The 21979-nt window shown below is 38.5% G+C and overlaps 1 protein-coding gene across 7 annotated transcripts in view; it reads left to right on the top strand.

The window, feature by feature from the left end:
* Positions 1–21979, top strand: part of LOC127637945 (tight junction protein ZO-1-like) — a 192262-nt gene that overhangs the window by 146904 nt on the left and 23379 nt on the right. For 6 of the 7 annotated variants that reach the window (XM_052119212.1, XM_052119213.1, XM_052119214.1 and 3 more), the window contains 10 exons: positions 3574–3698; positions 4749–4851; positions 5230–5563; positions 6756–6862; positions 7238–7406; positions 7831–7975; positions 19088–19215; positions 19401–19506; positions 19628–19778; positions 20827–20935. In XM_052119212.1, the coding sequence (XP_051975172.1) occupies positions 3574–3698; positions 4749–4851; positions 5230–5563; positions 6756–6862; positions 7238–7406; positions 7831–7975; positions 19088–19215; positions 19401–19506; positions 19628–19778; positions 20827–20935 (1477 nt within the window). Of the gene's footprint in view, positions 1–3558; positions 3699–4748; positions 4852–5229; positions 5564–6755; positions 6863–7237; positions 7407–7830; positions 7976–19087; positions 19216–19400; positions 19507–19627; positions 19779–20826; positions 20936–21979 lie in introns of those variants that run through there. The other variant, XM_052119218.1, reaches the window with a different exon arrangement.

The following is a 21979-nucleotide window of genomic DNA, read 5'->3' on the forward strand; positions in this document are numbered from 1 at the left end:
GACCTCGTGGAAGCAGTGGACTGAGTCTGGAGTAGAAACATCCAGAGCCACCGTGCACAGGCGTGTGCAGGAAATGGGCTACAGAGAAGCAGCACTGGACTGTTGCTCAGTGGTCCAAAGTACTTTTTTCGGATGAAAGCAAATTTTGCATGTCATTCGAAATCAAGGTGCCAGAGTCTGGAGGAAGACTGGGGAGAAGGAAATGCCAAAATGCCTGAAGTCCAGTGTCAAGTACCCACAGTCAGTGATGGTCTGGGGTGCCATGTCAGCTGCTGGTGTTGGTCCACTGTGTTTTATCAAGGGCAGGGTCAATGCAGCTAGCTATCAGGAGATTTTGGAGCACTTCATGCTTCCATCTGCTGAAAAGCTTTATGGAGATGAAGATTTCATTTTTCAGCACGCACCTGGCACCTGCTCACAGTGCCAAAACCACTGGTAAATGGTTTACTGACCATGGTATTACTGTGCTCAATTGGCCTGCCAACTCTCCTGACCTGAACCCCATAGAGAATCTGTGGGATATTGTGAAGAGAAAGTTGAGAGACGTAAGACCCAACACTCTGGATGAGCTTAAGGCAGCTATCGAAGCATCCTGGGCCTCCATAACACCTCAGCAGTGCCACAGGCTGATTGCCTCCATGCCACGCCGCATTGAAGCAGTCATTTCTGCAAAAGGATTCCCGACCAAGTATTGAGTGCATAACTGAACATAGTTATTTGAAGGTTGACTTTTTGTATTAAAAACACTTCTTTTATTGGTCGGATGAAATATGCTAATTTTTTGAGATAGGAATTTTGGGTTTTCATGAGCTGTATGCCAAAATCATCAGTATTAAAACAATAAAAGACCTGAAATATTTCAGTTGGTGTGCAATGAATCTAAAATATATGAAAGTTTAATTTTTATCATTACATTATGGAAAATAATGAACTTCATCACAATATGCTAATTTTTTGAGAAGGACCTGTGTGTGTGTGTGTGTGTGTGTGTGGCATCCTGGAAAACCTGGAATTTTGCAGTCCAGTTTTCCTGTCATGGAAAATTAGAAAAATGTCTTGGAAAATGATGATTTGTCATGGAAATGATTTGAGTATTATAGAACTGTTTTACTGTGTTGCTAACGAGGTTTCTGTTACATGTACAAAAACATTGTAATGATCGGGACTCTGAATAGGAATCAAATACAAATTTGTTTAATTTTGTCACTGCCTGCGGCTTCTTATTTTGAGACAATGTGTATGGGTAACTGTCATAAATGAAGCCCTGTCACATAATTTCTCTGCTTATCTGCTATAATATTAGTTTTTTTCCAACAAAATAGTTTAAGTATTAATATAGTACAAAATATGATTTTTTTGTTCCAACATTGCTGTTAAAACATTTGACCTCTGGTTGGACCACTGATTTTTTTGAAAACATACACCCCACCAAAATTTCCTGGAAAATTGTGCCTTGAAAAGAGTGGGAACCCTAAAAAAAAGTATTTAGTGTATACTGCATAGTATGCAGTGAGCTTTTGTTCTAGAGGTCGACTGATGGTGGATTTTGCCAATACCGATAATTGAGGTGGGGAATCAATAATTTGAAAGTAAACATTTCGCTTAATGTAGCAGTGCTGAAATTTATTACAGAATACACAACACTACCGGTCAAACGTTTTGAAACACTCATTCTTTATTATAATTTTTCACATTTTACAATAATAGTAAAGTCATCAAAACTATGGAATAACATAAATGGAACTATGGGAATTGTGTTGTGACTAGACAAAATCCAAAATAAATGAAAACTGTGTTATATTTTAGCATCTTCAAAGTATTCACCCTTTGCCTAGAATTTGCAGACATGAACTCTTGACATTTTCTCAACCAACTTCTTGAGGAATCACCCTGGGATGCTTTTTAAACAGCATTGAAGGAGTTCCCATCTATGTATTGGCTGCTTTTCTTTATTATTTGGTCCAAGTCATCAATTTCAAAAAAAGTGTATTTTTTATTTATTATTCAATTTTAGTTTTATAATGAAATAAATTCATATGGTGGCACAATTATATTTTTGTCTACAAAACTAATTTCAAACATTTAAGCATACGCCTTCAGATCAAAAGATTTTGAAGATCATGAGAAACATTTCAGTCAAGTGTTTCAAAACTTTTGACCGGTAGTGTGATGACCATTAATTTTTTCTAAATTAAATAAATTGTACATTTAAATACAGATAAACATCCGAACTGACCCAAAAAGTAATGTCAAATAACATAAACTCCAAATCAGGGACTTAAAAACTTTTATTTTCATTTCGGTTCGTTCTGAGCAAATACAGTATTTTTTATTTCGGTTCAGAAGTTCTGCAGCCTCCTTTCCAAAATGTTGCCGGTTAGAACTAAATAAAAGAACAGTAATAACATTCTTTTTAAAATGACAGTACTCTGCGCTAAGGGGCGGGTGAAATACCAATTGCAGTGTTTCCAGATCTCGCAAGAGAAACGAGCGAACTGGTCTGGAAAAACAACCTTAAAATAAGCCACTTGCCTCACCAAATAATAACCAGTTTGTTTTTTTCCTGTGTGGGGAATTTATAGTAGAAATCATAACGAGCAGTTAATTAACAGTAAGTATAATTTTAATTACTGATCTGCTTCTCAGTCAAAACCCGGCAGCATCAAATCTGTATTAATGCATCATATCTAAAAATAATTCAATGAAGACTTGGAGACTTTTTTTTTTACCTCTAATGCTTTCCTTGTGTCTAGACTAGCCGTGCATGTATATGTAGAATTTATACATAGTTGTTAAAAAGGTCTTCATTCAGACATTGCAACATCCACAAAGTGTAAATTGGAAAAATAAATATTTGATGTAGCAGTTTCCTTCAGGATCAAAGCACATTTTTCATTTTTTCAGGCTACTTGAAGTGGTGAAGTTCCAGAAATGTTCTGTGATAAACCCTATGGCCTTAATTTCATGAAAAAATGATCAGAACAAAATTAACTGGTTATAACTGGTTACCAGCATTTAAAAATAATGCTTTGTGATCACTTTGTTCCAGTTTTCGGTTATGTTCCACTAAAAATTGTATTCGTTTTTCTTTTTTGTTCCTTGAACCGTTTTTATCCCTGCTCCAAATAACATGACTCAATTTTTAGGAATTAAATGGGTGAACTTTCAACAGCCCTTTTAAAAAAACTGCTACTGAACAATAAAACGTCTTTGTAGCACTCAAGTTTACAACCTTACTCTTACAAATTGGACTCCCACCTTGACCCCTGAAAATGAAGTAATTGGATCTGAACAAACATGTGACATGATGTGGCAGAATTCATGTTTTGTGCTGTTGTTTATCCTGTTTTTAAATCTGTGATAAGGTCTTACTATCTCTGTGCCCTTCTCTGCTCTCTCTCCATATCTCTCTGACCATCACATCCACTCATTTATATTTTCCCCCTTCTATTTCCTTCCCTCTGATCTTATCCTTTCATTCCCTTTATCCGATTCTGTCCCTCTCTTCCAACATGAATGTGATTTGAATATGTTGCCCCACTAGCTGTTAACTTGTAGATGTGTGTTTCACAGGCACCAGGGTTTGGCTTTGGGATCGCTATCTCAGGTGGCAGGGACAACCCTCACTTTCAGAGCGGGGAAACATCCATCGTCATATCTGATGTGCTGAAAGGAGGCCCAGCTGAGGGCTTGCTGCAGTAAGACTGATCTCTTATCCTCCCTACTGTTATGGCACTTTCCACGAAAGGGTTCAAAATAGAGCCAGAAACTCTGGCTGTTAATACGGTTTAATTCTTTGCATAATAATACAGTGATTTGTGTGATTGTAACAGGACCAAATGTTGGTTAATAGATATTGAAAAACATGTGTTTTTATATATACAGTATATATAAATTAATAAAGAAAATATTTGTTTGATTGTCTTTCAACTACCAGTTTGACTATCATTTTACGCTAATTTTTATTTGTGTAAAATACATTTGTGCTAAATTGAGACTTTTATTGACATGCTGTAGAAAGTTCCAAATGATGTTACTAGAGTGTCAAAAAGTAATGCTCTGTTTATTGTAATAGGTGGAAATCATTTGGTAATGTAGAAATATCAAAAGCCAAATACATCTAAAAGCATTTCTTCACAATTCCTGACATTTAATCGTAGAAAGTATTCCCTGTCTTAGGTCAGTTAGGATCACTACTTTATTTTAAGGATGTAAAATGTCAGAATAATAGTAGAGAGAATGATTTATTTCAGCTTATTTCTTTCATCACATTCTCAGTTGGTCAGAAGTATACATACTTTTTTTAGTTTTTGGTAGCATTGCCTTTAAATTGTTGAACTTGGGTCAAAATTGTTGGGTAGCCTTCCACAAGCATCTCACAATAAATTGCTGGAATTTTGTCCCATTCCTCCAGACAGAGCTGGTCAGGTTTGTAAGCCTCCTTGCTCGCACACAAAATTAAAATGAATATTTTCATAATGTACCTAGTCAGAAGGTCCCCGGTATAATTCACAGCATAAGCTGAGAGATAATTAATTTCATATGTAAGCAAAAGGGACATTATATTTCGTGCCTCAAATGCTTTCAAGAAAGAATGGGACACAAAATTGTACCCTATTTGTGGTAAGTGCCTTATTGAGTTTCATAACCTGTAAACGGTTGAGCACACAGTACTGCTGATGAAGCTTTGCTTTGAGATCAGTACTGTAAGAGTGGCACTTTTGCTTACTGTCTTTTGCCCTCTGCAGGGAGAATGACAGAGTGGTGATGGTCAATGCTGTCTCCATGGATAATGTGGATCATGCATATGCAGTGCAGCAGCTAAGGAAAAGTGGGAAGAATGCAAAAATAGTATGTATACCAGTCTTTAATTTATTCATTTGCTTTCCCTTCCTGCATTAAGATACAGATGCCTCATCCATAATAAACAGCAACCGTGACGTGGAGATAATTATCCCATGTGAAATTTGCATAGAACTGCATAATAGCGTGCAAGGTCATTTGCATACAATGCAAATAACAGTAAAGTTTGAAAATTAGAAAAGTTTAGAACATTACCTAGCTAGCATACATAAGTTATTATGCATCATGTAAAGTGCATTCGTTGGAAAGCATTTTAAGAAACATTATAGTGTAATATTTTGGACTCGATGTGAAGAGTTCATAGAGATTCATTTTGTTTGGAATATGTTGTGAAAAGGCCTTAAATCCGTTTCTCCCTCCATCCAGACTATCAGGAGAAAAAGGAAGGTACAGGTCCCCATGGGCCGTCTTGATGAGCGCGAGACCATGTCTGAGCACGACGAGGATGATGACAGCTACGAGGACGAGATCTACGAGTCACGGAGTGCGCGGAGCGGGACCAGTGCATATAGCGGGGGCGGGGCTACAGGCCGGAGGAGCGGCAGAGGCGACCGGCTGAGTGGGAGGAGGGACCGGGACAGAGAGCGCAGCGGCTCCAGAGAGAGGAGTCTATCCCCACACTCGGACCGCCACTCTGTGTCCTCCAACCTCCCCCCACGCCCAGCCAAGGTCACCCTCATCAAGTCCCGCAAAAATGAAGGTGAAGATGACCGTGTCGGCTCTGCAAGTTAACTTCGTCCAATAGCATTCAGCTATTTTGAATTGCTATTGTAAATTACAACTTTACCATGCAATTTCATGTCATTTGAGCTTAACCAGATCCAAGTTCCAGCAACAAGTACATTTTCCATCCTTGGAGGTGAAACTGCAGCGTGACGTGACACAATCAGTCAATCGGAACGTATTTGATGTTTAATAGACCATTTTCTAAAGGGGGTTTTAGCTCACTGTTGCAACACAGCTGAAATGGAATCCAAAGTGACTGAAAAAATGTGGTCTTGCTCATCGCTGTAACTGTTTACAAAAAAGGACAAAGTTAGAACATAATAAAATGTTGCATGGTGTTAGAACATAATAAAAAATTCATAATGTTTAGCCAATAATGTGCTAACATGGCTTTTGTTTCTGCATTTTGCCTTGCAAGTAGAATATGGACTTAAAGGAATAGTTCACACAAAAACAAAAATGTTCATTATTTACTCACCCTCATGCCATCTTCTGCAGAACACAAAGATTTTAAGAAGAATATCTCTGCTCTGTAGGCCCATACAATTCAAGTGAATGGTGACCAGAACTTTGAAGGTCCAAAAAGCACATAAAGGTAGCACAAATTAATCTTTACGACTCCAGAGTTTAAATCCATATCTTCTGAAGCAATATAATAGTTTAGGGTGAGAAAAAGATCAATATTTAAGTCATCCCTTACAATAAGTTCTCCTCCCTGTGCAGTAGGTGGCGATATGCAAAGAATTCAAATTGCTAAAAACAAAAGAAAGTGGAGATTTATAGTAAAAAAGGGCTTTAATATGAATCTGTTTCTCACCTACACCTATCATATTGCTCCAGAAGACATGGATTAAACCACTGAAGACATATGCATTACATTTATGCTGCCTTCATTTGCTTTTTGGAGCTTCAAAGTTCTGGCCACCATTCGCTTAAATTGTATGGACCTACAGAAATTAAATATATTCTTCTAAAAATCTTCGTTTGTATTCAGCAGAAGAAAGTCATAGACATCTGGTATGGCATGAGGGTGAGTAAATGATGAGAGAATTTTCATTTTTGGGTGAACTATCCCTTTAAATTTAATATTGGCATTGAAAAAAACTACCTCTAGCTAACCTATACTAACATGGCGTGTGTATGTTTGCTGCTTTTTACTCTGTAAGCAGAATACGGGCTTCGCCTGGCCAGCCACATCTTCGTGAAGGACATTTCCCCCGAGAGCCTGGCGGCCCGAGATGGAAACATACAGGAGGGAGACGTAGTGCTCAAGGTAAGATAAATTACAACCTCTAGGGGAGGAAACACAATGAGGAGTGAGTGGATAATATGGAGAGGAGGAGTCTATTAACCTGGGGGCACTTTGATAGATTTTGATTTTACTTTGTTAAACTGTTTAACAGAAGTCGGAGTCAATCGATTCAAATAACTGCTTATCAGTTATCTCACATGTTTGTTTTTTCAGTTCCTTTTTAAGGAAAGAAATAAGATGTGAGTTTTGTCAATTTGTGTGGATGACACTCTAGCATAGCAGAAGCCTGTGGTCTCACTTAGCCAGACCATTGAATAACGCAAAAGTTTCTGCTGATGGAGATGAATGATAGTTCTGATCACTGGATGTCTCTGATTGAATCATTCTTTCTTATAGATTAATGGCACAGTGATGGAGAACCTGTCCCTGATTGATGCTAAGAAGCTCATCGAGAGGTCAAAGGGCAAGCTGAAGATGGTTGTGCAGAGGGACGAGAGGGCGACCCTGCTCCATATTCCCGACATGGACGACAGCATACCATCAGCCAATGCCTCTGATAGAGATGGTGAGGGAGTTCTCTGTGTGTTCTCCATTTCTACCTGCTAATTTCTTTTAAATGGTTAGTCCACCCATTAATGAAAGTTGTCATTATTTATACACCTGCATGTTCCAAACCCATATAATATATTGAACACAAAACAAGATGGTATGCAGAATGTTAGGGACAAATTAAATTGAATGGATCTGAAAGTAAACATTTGGCATAACATCTCCTTTTGTGTTCCATGGATGAAAGAAAGTCATACAGGTATGGAATGACATGAGGGTGACCAAATTTGAATATCGGGATGAACTATGCCATTTTCGTAATGTTATTGAGAAATCTCATAGTCATTGTGCCGTACCTCAGTTTAAATGATTGTAATTGTATTCCTGTTGAGTAGACGCATTAATTGGTGTAAAATGGTGTGAAATCATGGATTTGTTAGATATTTCAGACATCCACACCGTGGCCTCCGATCATTCCAACCGATCCCATGACCGGAAGAGGAGCAGCCGCTCGCAATCTCCGGACCGCCGGTCAGAGCCCTCGGAAAACTCCAGACACTCTCCGCCACAGATCAGCAATGGCAGGTCTGTTTAAATTTGTTTACTTTCTACTTTTCTCTCCTTCACTTCTTTTCCTTACAGGCACGGAAAACCTGGAAATATCAATTGTGTTTTTCAGGCCTGGAAAGTCACTGAAATGAACAATCTTAAAAGTCATGTATATATCTGTAATGAAAAGACATGCATATATTTGTAATGAATGTACATTTTTCTAGTTTTGCTCTGCTTTAAAATATTTCCATGGTTTGATATTGCTCTTGTATGGGGCTTTTTTGGAGTGAAACTTGCTCTCATTCTTGTGTGATTTGTGAGCGAATAATTCCAATCATTTTTTTTCATTCACAGAATGATCTGTATGATTTATTAATGAATTGTTTTGAATCTAAATTATTTTTAAATATTCTCATCCAGTAACCACAAGCCACTAGAAAAGTAATGGAAATTCATTGCTTTAAAAAGTGTGGGAACCCTGACTCTTGATTCAGTAAGAAACACAAATTTCCACTCAGGTGTACTCAAACCTTTTTTAAGGGCAACACTTGGGTGCAACTCTTCTTTATTTGCATTGGTGATTTTCGGCCTGCTCATTGCTGATATGAGCACAGCCCTGTGATAGACTCTTTCAGAATGTATTACAAAATTTGACAATGTGTAATTTGGAAGTGGCCTAGATAGATAAACTGAAGTGTGACGGTGGAAGGGATGAGAGAAGACCAATTTCATCCAAAACGGTCCTAGCATCCTAAATAAAATCCTAAATTTAAAAGGGAAGTGTGGAGTTTTCCGGTGTTCAAATATTTTACCATATCTCAGTTTCATATACAACTCTAAGCCATTCATAGTTTGATTTCTCTGAAAAGTGTAAATACTCTGTGGCGCTTTTAATATATTGCTCTGTTTGAGCCGTCCAACGCACAATCACTGGTTTAACCAATGGCAAGAGTTTGAGGTGGAACCATCTGTAATCAACCAATGGCAGATTAGGGAGCGTTTGGGAAAACCTGTTTTGAAACAGTCATTATTTTTGCAGTTCCGTTTGGTGCCACTAGTGGTGCAGAAATGACACATTTCACCTTCAAAGAAACAGCCCAATCCCAGCATACTCCTGTGAAATCAGTCTTCATTCACACTTTCATTAATCATGCAAAATCGGTTCTCTCTTTCCATCAGAAATGCTCTCAGCTGTGGTATGATGGCGCTGGTGTTTGTGGCATGCCGTCTACTACGTGCTCTAGTTGTCGCATTTTTTCTTTTATACTTTTTAATTCAAGATGTTACTACTGTATTTGTCTACGATTGCCAAAACTTTTGAATCTCCAAAACACTACTGAAGACTGGACTAAATGTGTTCTACGGGAGCCGGGTACCTACCCTCCCCCCTTCTTAGCATCTGTACCTGCTCATCTGCACCAACTACCTGGTGGTGTCCCTCAGAAAAAAAACGCTGTAGAAGACGGGGAAAGCGGGATGGTGAGGCTGTTACTTCTAAGCTGATTTGGAAGTCCCGGCGTATGCGACAATCCTACTTTTTCCTCACGGCGGATGATGACTGTCGTGGTTTCGTCCCCCGTTGCTCGTTGGGGAACCCTTGGCTTGGATGGGATCCATTATGTCATGCTCTCTTGTCGGGCTTCCTCTGTGAATATTGCCATGGCTTCGCCGGAGTGGAGTGGCCCATCGGAACCTACGTTCACTGTGCTGCATACTGCTGCCAGTTTGTGATGTACCACCGATTAATATGGTGCTGACCAACGCCAGATCGCTAGTAAATAAGACCTTTATCCTTAATGATTTTTTCACCTTGCGTGGTATAGATATATTATGTGTGGCTGAGACTTGGCTAAATGTATGGGATTCTAGCCCCTTCTCGGAACTGGTGCCGCAAGACTAATTTTATCAACTCTCTTTGATCACAGGACGGGGCAGAGGGTTAGCCACTATTTTCAAAAACAAGTTTCTCATTCGCACCCTGCCGACTGAAGTTTATCATAGTTTCGAACTGCAACTGTTTTTATTGGACTCTACAAATCAAATGGTGGTTGAACTTTATTGATGAATTTGCTGACTTTTTAGGGTGTACTGTACCAAACTATGACAGAATTTTACTACTTGGAGATATTAATATTAATTTGTGTTGTTTATCTAATCCATTATCTAAGGAGTTTTTAAGCCTTATTCATTTATTTAACTTTTAACAATTGGTGAAATGCCCTACGCATCTACAACTCCATACTTTAGATCTGGTTTTATCCCACGGCCTATCTGTTAATGAAATTGACATCTGTGATATCAACTTTTCTGGTTACAAACCTGTTATTTTGAATGTCTGTCTTACTTTCCAAACTGCTAAATCCTGTTCCTTTGTTCGTCGGTTTCGGATGATCTGCCCTGCCACACCTGGAGTTCTCTGTGGCGTTCATAGATGCTTGCAAATTCTTATCCTTGGACTATCCTTAACATCATATAAGCTCTGATGGCCATCTCACCTTATTTAATTCAACCCGTTTAAATATTTTGGATTCAGTTGCCCCACCAAAGTCTAAACATGTGAAATCTAAGTCAGATCCCTGGTTGAATAATTCTGTCCGCTCGCTCGACAGATTTGTAGGAGAGCCGAATGAAAATGAAAGATAAATTGCAAGTTTCTAATGAAATTCTTAGTGATGCTGTTTCTAACTTTCAGAAAGTGGTGAGGGACGCAAGGAATAAATATTTTTCAGATAACATTGCTGAAATCTGTCATAAGCCAAGGTTTCTTTTTCCACTATCAAAGCTGTTTTGATATTATTCCTACACATTTTCTTAAACCGATTGTTGATACTGTTGGGCCTAGCATTCTTTCCATCATAAACAGGGAGTCCCACATGCTCTTGAACCATTTTTGGCTTGCCTAAAACTTATAACATTATGGATGTCTTCCAGCCTTTTGCACTTAAATGAGAGTAAGACTGAAATTATTATATTTGGACCTGCGCATGCTAAATCAAATCCAAATTTTTACTTGGATCAATTTGCACTTCATATCAAACCGCATGTAAAATGTGTTTTTACTGGACCCCGAGCTCTAACTCGATAAGCAGATTAATGTGGTTATTAGAGGAAGTTTCTTTCAACTCAGGCTTCTAGCTAAGGTAAAGCCCTTCTTGTCTTTTTAATAACTTTCAAATAGTGATCCATGCTTTTATCTCCTCATGTCTGGATAACTGTAGTTCTCTTTACATCGGGATTAACCAGGCATCCCTGGCCCGATTACAATTAGTCCAGAATGCTGCCGCCAGACTTTTGATGGGTTCACGGAAACACGTGTTTCATGAAAGTCACGTCACTCCGATTCTCGCCTCACTTCACTGGCTACCGGTCCACGACTGAGTTGACTTTAAAATACTTCTACTGGTTTATAAATCTTTGAACAACTTCACTCCTTCCTAGCTCATGGAGCTTCGATCTGCTCATAATCCATCCAGAGCTCTTTATATCATCTGACCAAGCGTTGCTATAGGTTCCTAGATCTAAAGCATAGAGGTGATCCTGCTTTCACCGTAGCTAGCCCTAAGCTTTGGAATAGTCTGTCTCTACACATTAGGACTGCTCCAACACTAACGGCGGTTTCACACTGCATGCGTTAGCAGAGCATAAGCAGCGCAGGAGCAGGGCGTACGGTGAGCGGAAGCAGGAGGGAGTGCTTTCATACTGGCAGCGTTTGACGCGCGCGGCGTGTTTACAGACAAAGTAGGCTATGGGTAAGTTGGCATTGCTTTATTTCGTTTTCAAATACATTTATATTATATTATTATAATAATATTAATATAATATTATATAACTTTTGGTTCATCTTTGTTTTTGTTGACCGTGTAGTGCGAGTTGTTGATAGAAGGAAGGCCATTGCGCTGTATTTGCTATTACGAAGACTACGGAAAAGACGCAGACTTTGGGTTCACTCCATGAACCGACGAAGGAGAGAATATGGTGCATATTACCGTCTTGACCGTGACCGACACCTAAACTACTTCAGGATGAATGCAGAGCAAGTGGATCACATTCTTTCCCTGATTGGAGGCCAACTAAAGGCAAACAACAAACTACAGGCAGTCCATTGAACCCAAGCAGCGACTTGCAGTTACATCTGCTTCTCTTATTTATGTGTGCTTACTGTGTGCAAAATGTAAATAAATGCTTACATTTGTTGTTTCTTGGAGAAAGATTTTTTATTTAGATTTGTTGAAATGTCTGATACACATCTAATTTACAAACATTACCCATCATGAACATCTTAAAGATAATTCATAAATGTGTGTAATAACAAACAGCACAGTTTCTCGAAAATTTAACAAAATCATGCATACTGAATGTGTGCTATAATAACATGTCTATTCTATTTCCCTTTCTATATTGAGTTAAGTTGTTTGGGCCAGGGAAAGGTTGTCAAAAACACTTTTAAATTACTTACCATCGGCACCAAGAGCTACTGCAACTTCATCCCATGCCTTTCCTTTGCCTGTGAGTCTTTATAAAGCATATTTTGTGGATCATAAATAACTAAACGTTTCTCAACCTCCACAATGAGACGAGTGTCGTCCATTATTATATTTTCAGGTGCACTCGACCATGCCACCACGTGCTTTTGTTTATGATTGTCAGCATGACATCCTTATGACAATATATATATATATATATATATTAGTTATGTGTATATACATTTATACATTAAATTAATCTAACTTAAACTAAACTGGCAGTATAAATTTTTGTAGTTTGGGCAACAAGTTTGTTTTTGGACATTTGTTATCTTTTTAAATTGATGAAGGTCATTTGATTGACTGTTTAAAACACAATAGATATCATCAATGCGCTTTTGGTAACTGCTGTGTATTTTTGCCATGATCAATGCATTGTCACTTTAATTCAGCGTAAGCCGCGCGTCAAAAATAGACAGGACGCCGAAACGATCGCGGCACTGCTGCTCCTGCTCTGCTCCTGCTACGCGCTGCCGCGCCGCCTCTGCGTGCGGTTTGAATGCTCTAATCTGTTAACATGGGCGCCGAAAAAAATACGCGCTGCTAACGCGTGCAGTGTGAAACCGGCGTAACTATTTTTAAATCAAACTAAAAGTCCTATAATTTCTCTCTGGCTTTTGAACATTCTTAATGACACATCTTAAACTTGTTATATGTGATTATGTTCAGAATCTGTTGACAGATTTGCTGGTTATAATGGGAGTCAACTAGTTTTGTTGCGTTAGTCTAGCCAAACTGCTGAGTTTTGAAGACATTTTTTGTGAGAACATTATCACTGATGTTAGCAGCCCCAAGCAGGTTTAAGACACTAGTGCAGAGCCCCAGAACTCCCTTTTTTCAAGTGGAAGCATGTTGAACGGGGCCATTTTGGGTTTCGTCTCTGTGTCGGTGGAAAAGGGTTGTAAGAACTTGAAGCAAAACTTCCTGTTTGACAAGGGAAAACATAAGGAGAGAAGATAGAATTTCTTGTTCAAAGTCCTCAGTGCATGTAATGGAGGAAGTGATGGTACAAATTAAAGACAATACACTCTGCCTTGTTCCATTTATTTGCATTCGCCACAAGATTCGAACTTTGTGGGTGAGATCCTGGAGGAATTGGAACATTTTCTTTTTCCACTTGCTCTTTCATGGTAGATTTTACCAGGTCTGGTTCCAGCTTGTCAGTCTGTTAACAATGGCGTGTGCATGTGTGTCTGTGTGTGTCTGTGTGTGTCTGTGTGTGTCTGTGCGTGTCTGTGTGTGTCTCTGTGTGTCTCTGTGTCTGTGTGTCTGTGCGTGTCTGTGCGTGTCCTGCAAAGCTTCTCCCTCCATTTCTCACCTTCCATTTTCTCTTTCCAGAAAAAACTAGACGCATGCCGTCCAGAAATTGACACTTGGCTCAGGCATGTTGCCAGTTAGAATTGTTACTATAGGCTAATTTTAGAAGTCCATACCAATGCCAGTACATTTTCAAAATACTTGATTAAGGATTAAGACATATATATATAAAAATATATATGTTTTTTTATTATTATTATTATTATTATTATTATTATTATTATTATTTTTTCACATTTTCAGAATGTTCTAAGTTAGAAGTTATCATATAAATGTTATACAGAATTTCTTTCATGTAAGCAAAATGGACATTAAAACCAAATATACCCAAATGAATCGGAATCAAATCTCTGTAGGAATATGCTGTTACATACACTGCCTTTTTAGATAAACACATAACTGTTTACATTACTACTCTGCTGAAACTAACATTTCAACCAAAAAGCGCAAGGTATAAACGTACTTCTCAGAGCACATGCAAATGCTGCCTAGTTGAACTACCAGTACTGTAGAAAGACTGGTAATGTTACTTTTTTATTTAGTATCGAAGTACTTGTACATTTGATATTCCTATTGCCAGTTACAAAGATCTAGATCCAAAAAAAGCACCATAGTCCAGCATCAGAAATTATCAATAGCATCAATAGTTCTCTGTGCTGGAACAACATTCTTTTTTGAGCCACCCCTTCAGCGCTGAGCTTTTTATCTCTCTTAGTTTGTTTTATGGATCATAACATTTATAAAGACCCTCGTGCGGGCCATGATGGCTATAATACTGCAAGGCATAGTGCGTTATGCCACACACTTATCCTCAATGTCATCAGCCAAGCTGTTTTATTGAGCCACAATGTAACTGCTGAGAAGGATATTCGTCAGTGTCGTGAATGGTGGCATGACATTGCAGAGATTAAAAAAGAGATGCTTCTGCAGTCTTTGAACATTGCTTGCTGTTTTTTACCCTGATAGCACACGTGCATCATCGAGACGTAAACACACACATCAAATAGACATCTGATAATTTATGTTTGCTCATCTGCAATACATCTATAAGACGTATGTCAATAAGTGTGTCTCGCATGTCAATAAGAGATTCATCAGACGTCTTTGAGACGTTTATGATTTAGAATGCTTGTAAATTTGATCTTTTTAAGATGTTTAGCAGATGTTAATTAGATTGTGATGCTTTCCAGATGAAAAGATCTAAAATAGACATCTCTGATATGTACGTGTGTTAACTGGGTAGCGTGACAAAGATCACAGACCAGACCGCCATCTTTGGCCGATTGACGATTTTGGCATGCCTTCATGCATTAGGGATGTGCAAAAATACATAGTTTCAAAATCAGCTAAATGGTTAATTGGATGAATGACTAGATGACTAAATGTTCTTTAGGAAGACCTGTATAATTATGTGATTCTCACAAAAACTGTCAAATAAATGTCCTGACCCTATTTTACTCTAAAATAAAAAGAAACGTATAAGACTTTTACTGAATTTTTAAACCTATTTTTAGGACCTTTTAGGCTTTTGAAAGTGTGGCATTATTTTCATGGTACTTTTTACCCAATTCTCAGGGCTTTTTGGCTTCACCTGAACCCGATCAGACTCGTTTTCTTGGGGAGCATTTACGTAAGATGCGTTCTTGCATTTCAAAACAAAGTTAGGCCGAGTGGAACGAATTGGAACACAATGCATGGGTCTTAAAATGCATTTTTAAAAGTTGGACTATTTTCAAACATGTCAAAATGCGTTCCATGAAGAGGATTTCCTTAATTCTAGGATTAGTAACAGACCTTTCAGATGATGAAATAAAATGGGACTTGTATTCTAATTGACCATTGTGACCTATTGCTATCACCAATAGCTCTCTGAGATGCACCTGGAGTCCTTTTCTCTTTCTCTGTTCGTTGTCTTTGACTCCTCGATTTCTCTCGATCAGATGGGCTGTGCTAAATTTAGTCCAACAAAGGAGCAGCAAAGCACAGCTGTGACCTTCAAGACTGCCTAGATTCAATACACAGACCTCCCTCCCTTTCTCTCTCCTCTCTATAACCCTCCCTCTCATCTGCCATTTGTCTTTCAGTGTAAACAGTGTTTTGTCAGTTGTGTGCTTAGGCTTGATATTGTGGAAAAAGCGGTGTTGTTTTTAGTTGTCCTTCTGAGTGCAGAGCATGCATTAATCATAAAAAACTGAACAGCATGAAGCTTACATTATCATTGCACATGGTTTTGTATAGTATCTACATTTACAGGTGTAATATATGATGTAAATTGGTCTGAAACATGCTTTACGCAAGTACGAGAATGCAAACAATTGTAGCTACACTAGCTTGATTTCATACTTTGTAATGTTCCAAAACGAGAGCGCAATTCATAGGGTAACACATTTCATAGCTCATTTCAGCGAGGGGACGCTAACACATCTGGTTAAATGTAATGGAAGAATACACATCAGTTAGTGACTCCATTGAGATAGTGTTTCAATTACGCTGTCATTACTCAAATGTGTTTCCAGAGGCGTGGTGCTTTATGTACTTATTTAATCAAATAAATATTTGGTTAAAATATATATGAACCCCAAATCAATATGAAAAAAAAATAATAATAATTATATTTTGCAGGAAGAAAATAAAGCCTACTATTAGAATCATTAAGATTTTTTGCTTTGTGACAATTCTTTTCATGATACATAGGATTGCACATTTTACTCCCCAATTCTCTGAGTTTTTAGTGTATTACAATAAAAAAAGATACTGTTGTACAGTGACATTCTATATAAAAATAATCTCAAATGAAAGGCAGTACCAAGGGAGTAATACTTTGAAGTATAAAAATGTTACAATTTAAATAATTTATATATATATATATATATATATATATATATATATATATATATATATATATATATATATATATATATATATAATATATAAATGCCAAAACCAATATCTAGAGAGCTGGGTGGCCAATATAAATGCAGATACCGAAATCTAGATAGCAGGATGGCGGATGGCCGTTATAAATGCCGAGACAACATCTAGCGAGCTGGATGGCTGATGGCCTGTATAAATGCCTATACCAATATCTACAGCCGTGGCCAAAAGTATTGGCAGGGACATCAATTTTGTGTTTTGCAAAGTTTGCTGCTTCAGTATTTGTAGATAATTTTTTCATTCACATGTTTCTATGGTATACTGGAAAACAATGATAAGAGTTTCATGAGTTTTAAAGGCTTTTATCTTCATAACTCTGCAATATACTCTGGCATGCTTGATATCAGCTTCTGGGCCAAATCCTGACTGATGGCGATCCATTCTAGCCTTATAAGTGCTCGGAGTTCATTTGTGGGCTTCTCCTTGTCCACTCGCCTTTTGAGGATTGACCACAGGTTCTCTATGGGATTAAGATCTGGGGTGTTGCCTGGCCACGGATCCAAAATGTCAATGTAATTATCTCCGAGCCACTTCATTATCACTCTTGCCTTGTGACATGGTGCTCCATCATGCTGGAAAATGCACGGATCATCACCAAATTGCTCCTGGATCGATGAGAGAAGTTGCTTTTGCAGGACGTTTTGATACCATTCTTTATTCATGGCAGTGTTTTTGGGCAGAATTGTGAGAGAGACCACTCCCTTGGATGAAAAGAAACCTCCCCCCAGGATGCTTCACTGTTGGCACGACACAGGACTCATGGTAGTGTTCACCTTTTCTTCTCCGGACAATCGATTTTCCAGATGTCCCAAACAGTTGGAAGGGGGCGTCATCAGAGAAAATAACTTTGCACCAGTCTTCTGCTGTCCAATCCTTGTAATTCCTGCAGAATTTCAGTCTGTCCTTGATGTTTTTCTTGGAGAGAAGTGGCTTCTTTGCTGCCCTTCTTGACACCAGGCCATTGTCCAAAAGTCTTCGCCTCACTGCCAATATTGAGCAAGCTCTGCACTGGCGGTGACACGAATTCCGTAGCTGTCTCCTCAGGAGGAGACGGTCCTGGCACTTGCTGGACACTCTGGGATGTCCTGAAGCCTTCTTCACTACAGTTGAACCTCTCTCCTTGAAGTTCCCGATGATGTGGTAAATGGTTCTTTCAGATGCAATATTCTTTGCAGCAATTTCCTTGTATGTGAGGCCATTTTGATGCAATGCGGTGATGGCTGTATGTCATTCTTTAGAGGTAACCATTGTGAACAAGAACACAATGATTGAAAGCAATTCTTTCCTCGTTTATAGCAATCAGTCTGCTCGTATAATCTAATCAAAATGATAGTAATTTCACCTGACTAGTACTCGTTAACACTTTCCCAGGTGCTGCTGATATGATTAGTGAAATGATGTTAGCTGGTCATTTTGTGCCATTTTGAGCAGGATGACAAATGGCCGATATAAATGCAATACCGATATCCAGTGGGCAGGCTGGCCGATATAAATACTGATACCAATATCTAGAAAGCAGGTTTGCCAATGACCGATATAAATGTGATACCGATATCCAGAGAGCAGGATGGCAAATGGCCAATGTAAATGCGATGCCGATATCCAGAGAGCAGGATGGCAAATGGCCGATATAAATGCAATACCGATATCTAGAGAGCAGGTTGGCCGATATAAGGTTGGCCGATATAAATGCGCTACTGATATCTATAGATCGGGTTGGCCGATATAAATGCGATACCGATATCTAGAGAGCAGGATGGCCAATATAAATACAGATACCAATATCTAGAGAGCAGGATGGCAGGTGGCCGATATAAATGCAATGCCGATATCCAGAGAGCAGGATGGCAGGATCCTCAACAAACTAATTTTAAAACAATGCTGCATGTAGTAGAAATGCAGGCTTTGCCTAGGATGCGTTAGTTTGTTTAGATAAATTACACTTCATTCAAGGTGTAAATACTTTAGAACTTTATCAGTCCATGCATTCCATGGGAATTGAACCAAAGACCTTGACGTTAATAGCACCATGCACTTCCAGTTGAGCTGCGGGAACACAGCTAAGTTTGATTTCGTCATCCTATTGGAGATCTGAATATTTTTGTTCCAGATAAATACCAGAAGAAAATATTGTCGAATACTGTCAAAAACATATATCTTATAATTTTGCTCCCAAACAAACATCTGACATACAAACATTCTGTGGATCTAGAAGGACTCAAAAAAACAAGTTTTATTCATTTCCAAATCATACATCACTGCATTAAGAATGAAAATACTATTTAAAGACAAACCATCTCTGCTGGATGTCATTTCCTGTGTAGTATTCTAACAGCTTTGCTTTGTGTTGTCCTTGTGTCCACACACACAGCCACAGAAGTCGTGAGGAGGAGAGGATCTCGAAGGCTGGGCCACTTCCCCTACCTGCTAAGATGGTGGAGGAAACTCCCAAAGAGCAGACCGCTGTCAGAGAAGAGAAACAGCTCCCCCCTCTGCCAGGTCAGAGGTCATTGCACATGCACACACTTACAGGAGCATACATATACACTTTTAAAAAGCATTCCTTCAGAAGCAAATTGTACACATTAATGGCAAAAGCTTTCCAAAAAATCAAGTTCCAATATACTTTTGATTATGTATGTATGTACTCCATTTAAATATTGATTGTGTTTCAATCCCCTCAGAGCCCAAGCCAGTATACGCCCAACCCGGCCAGCCTGATGTGGACCTGCCCGTAAGTCCAGCGGATGCCCCTGTGCCCAGTGTCACCCACGACGACAGTATCTTGCGGTACTACAGCTTTCCCCAACTCAGTGTTTTATGTCCACACCAGTGTGGCAAACCAAAACATTTGGTCTTTAAACAAATGTCATGAATGTGTTTAGACGTGAATGTTTGTGTCTACCTGCAGGCCGAGCATGAAGCTGGTGAAGTTTAAGAAGGGCGAGAGTGTTGGTTTGAGACTCGTGGGCGGTAATGATGTTGGTATATTCGTGGCGGGTGTTCTGGAGGACAGTCCTGCTGCGAAAGAGGGCCTGGAGGAGGGAGACCAGATTCTCAGGGTGTGAATGCTCTTTACTGACCATCTCAATCCAGAAACTTCATAAAACTGAAATTAATTACCATTAGAAACTTAATAGTGCTTTATGAGCATCATACTATTTCCACACAACACTTCTGCTCTGTTCCAAAACCTGGTACATTTCCTTGCTCATCTATTGTCTGTATAGACAGCTACTTTTTAAGGAACCATATTAGCCAAAATAGAACCTCATATATGACTGATTAAAAAACCTTTACGTGGGAAACAATTCAGTTAATCCATCCAAGTGTTGTGAAACCACACAGGTTCAGTTTTGAAAAATCGCATAAGTAGGCATGGGGAAGAAAAGATTCTGAGAGGAGGGGCCAAAAATAGTCCAAATAAATACCTAAATTGAAAATAACATATACTATCATGTTATGTCCATATTATAGGTATCTGAAACAGCCTTTACATCAGGAACATGCCATTATGTTTCACCTTTTTTATGTTATGTTTTGTCTTATTTTGATACCTGCTTGGTGTGTACTCAAAGCTTTGCATCTCTTACTGTAGATGTGATTTTGGCCTTAGAGCTTCTAAATGATTGTGGTGGCTTTTAGCTGTTGTGATGAATAACTGGAGTGGGACTCTTAAAGGTCTGCGGGTGGAGGGAGATTTGGTGTCCCCTCTTTTATAACACTGCTTTTACGGGCTCTTTAATGGCAGCATTAGTTTTATGGCTTTTCCTGCTTCCAAAATGTCCCTCCACTGCTATAAAACTGCTGTTCACCTCAGTGTGTGTGAAGATTCTTGCCTTCTCACGGGATGGTTTCCCTGGTGACGTCGATGCCCTCTCCTCTCTGCCAAATTCTGCCTCTTTATCTTTCTTAATGGGTTTTTCTTTATTCAGAACAGTGTTTGTCACCTTATCTTTCACAAAAGAACACACTGCCAACAATATACACAATCACACTTTCTGTATGCTGCACAGGCCTGTTTTGGAGCAGTTAGGACAAAAATTCTCGTTCATTAAGCTACCTTCTGAGAGGCTTTAAGAACATGTTTTTTTTAATGGCTGTTCTCAGGTAAACAATGTGGACTTTGCAAACATCATCCGTGAGGAGGCAGTGCTGTTTCTGCTGGACCTGCCCAAAGGAGAGGAGGTCACCATACTGGCCCAGAAGAAGAAAGATGGTGAGTAAATTATATATTAATATATCTTATATGATTAAACATACTGTTGACGAAAATAAGGCAAGAAAAAGGCTTCAAGATATAAACAATGCATTATCAAGATTTTTTTTTATCCTTAAAGAAAGAATTGCTTGAATTAATTCAGTCATAGTAAATGAAAAGACATGCGGTTAGATTTGTAAAATCATGCCATTAATCGCTATTAACAATGAAAAGACATGCGGTTAGATATGTATAATCATGCCATTAATCGCGATTAACAATGAAAAGACATGCGGTTAGATATGTATAATCATGCGATTAACAATGAAAGACATGTGGTTAGATATGTATAATCATGCCATTAATCGCGATTAACAATGAAAAGACATGCGGTTAGATATATATAATCATGCCATTAATCGCGATTAACAATGAAAAGACATGCGGTTAGATATGTATAATCATGCCATTAATCGCGATTAACAATAAAAAAGACATGCGGTTAGATATGTAAAATCATGCCATTAATCGCGATTAACAATGAAAAGACATGCGGTTAGATATGTAAAATCATGCCATTAATCGCGATTAACAATGAAAAGACATGCGGTTAGATATGTATAATCATGCCATTAATCGCGATTAACAATGAAAAGACATGCGGTTAGATATGTCTAATCATGCCATTAATCGCGATTAACAATGAAAAGACATGCGGTTAGATATGTATAATCATGCCATTAATCGCGATTAACAATGAAAAGACATGCGGTTAGATATGTATAATCATGCCATTAATCGCTATTAACAATGAAAAGACATGCGGTTAGATATGTAAAATCATGCCATTAATTGCTATTAACAATGAAAAGACATGCGGTTAGATATGTAAAATCATGCCATTAATCGCGATTAACAATGAAAAGACATGCGGTTAGATATGTATAATCATGCCATTAATCGCTATTAACAATGAAAAGACATGCGGTTAGATATGTATAATCATGCCATTAATCGCTATTAACAATGAAAAGACATGCGGTTAGATATGTATAATCATGC

The sequence above is a fragment of the Xyrauchen texanus genome, chromosome 46, assembly GCF_025860055.1.
Source record: "Xyrauchen texanus isolate HMW12.3.18 chromosome 46, RBS_HiC_50CHRs, whole genome shotgun sequence".
Taxonomy (NCBI): domain Eukaryota; kingdom Metazoa; phylum Chordata; class Actinopteri; order Cypriniformes; family Catostomidae; genus Xyrauchen; species Xyrauchen texanus.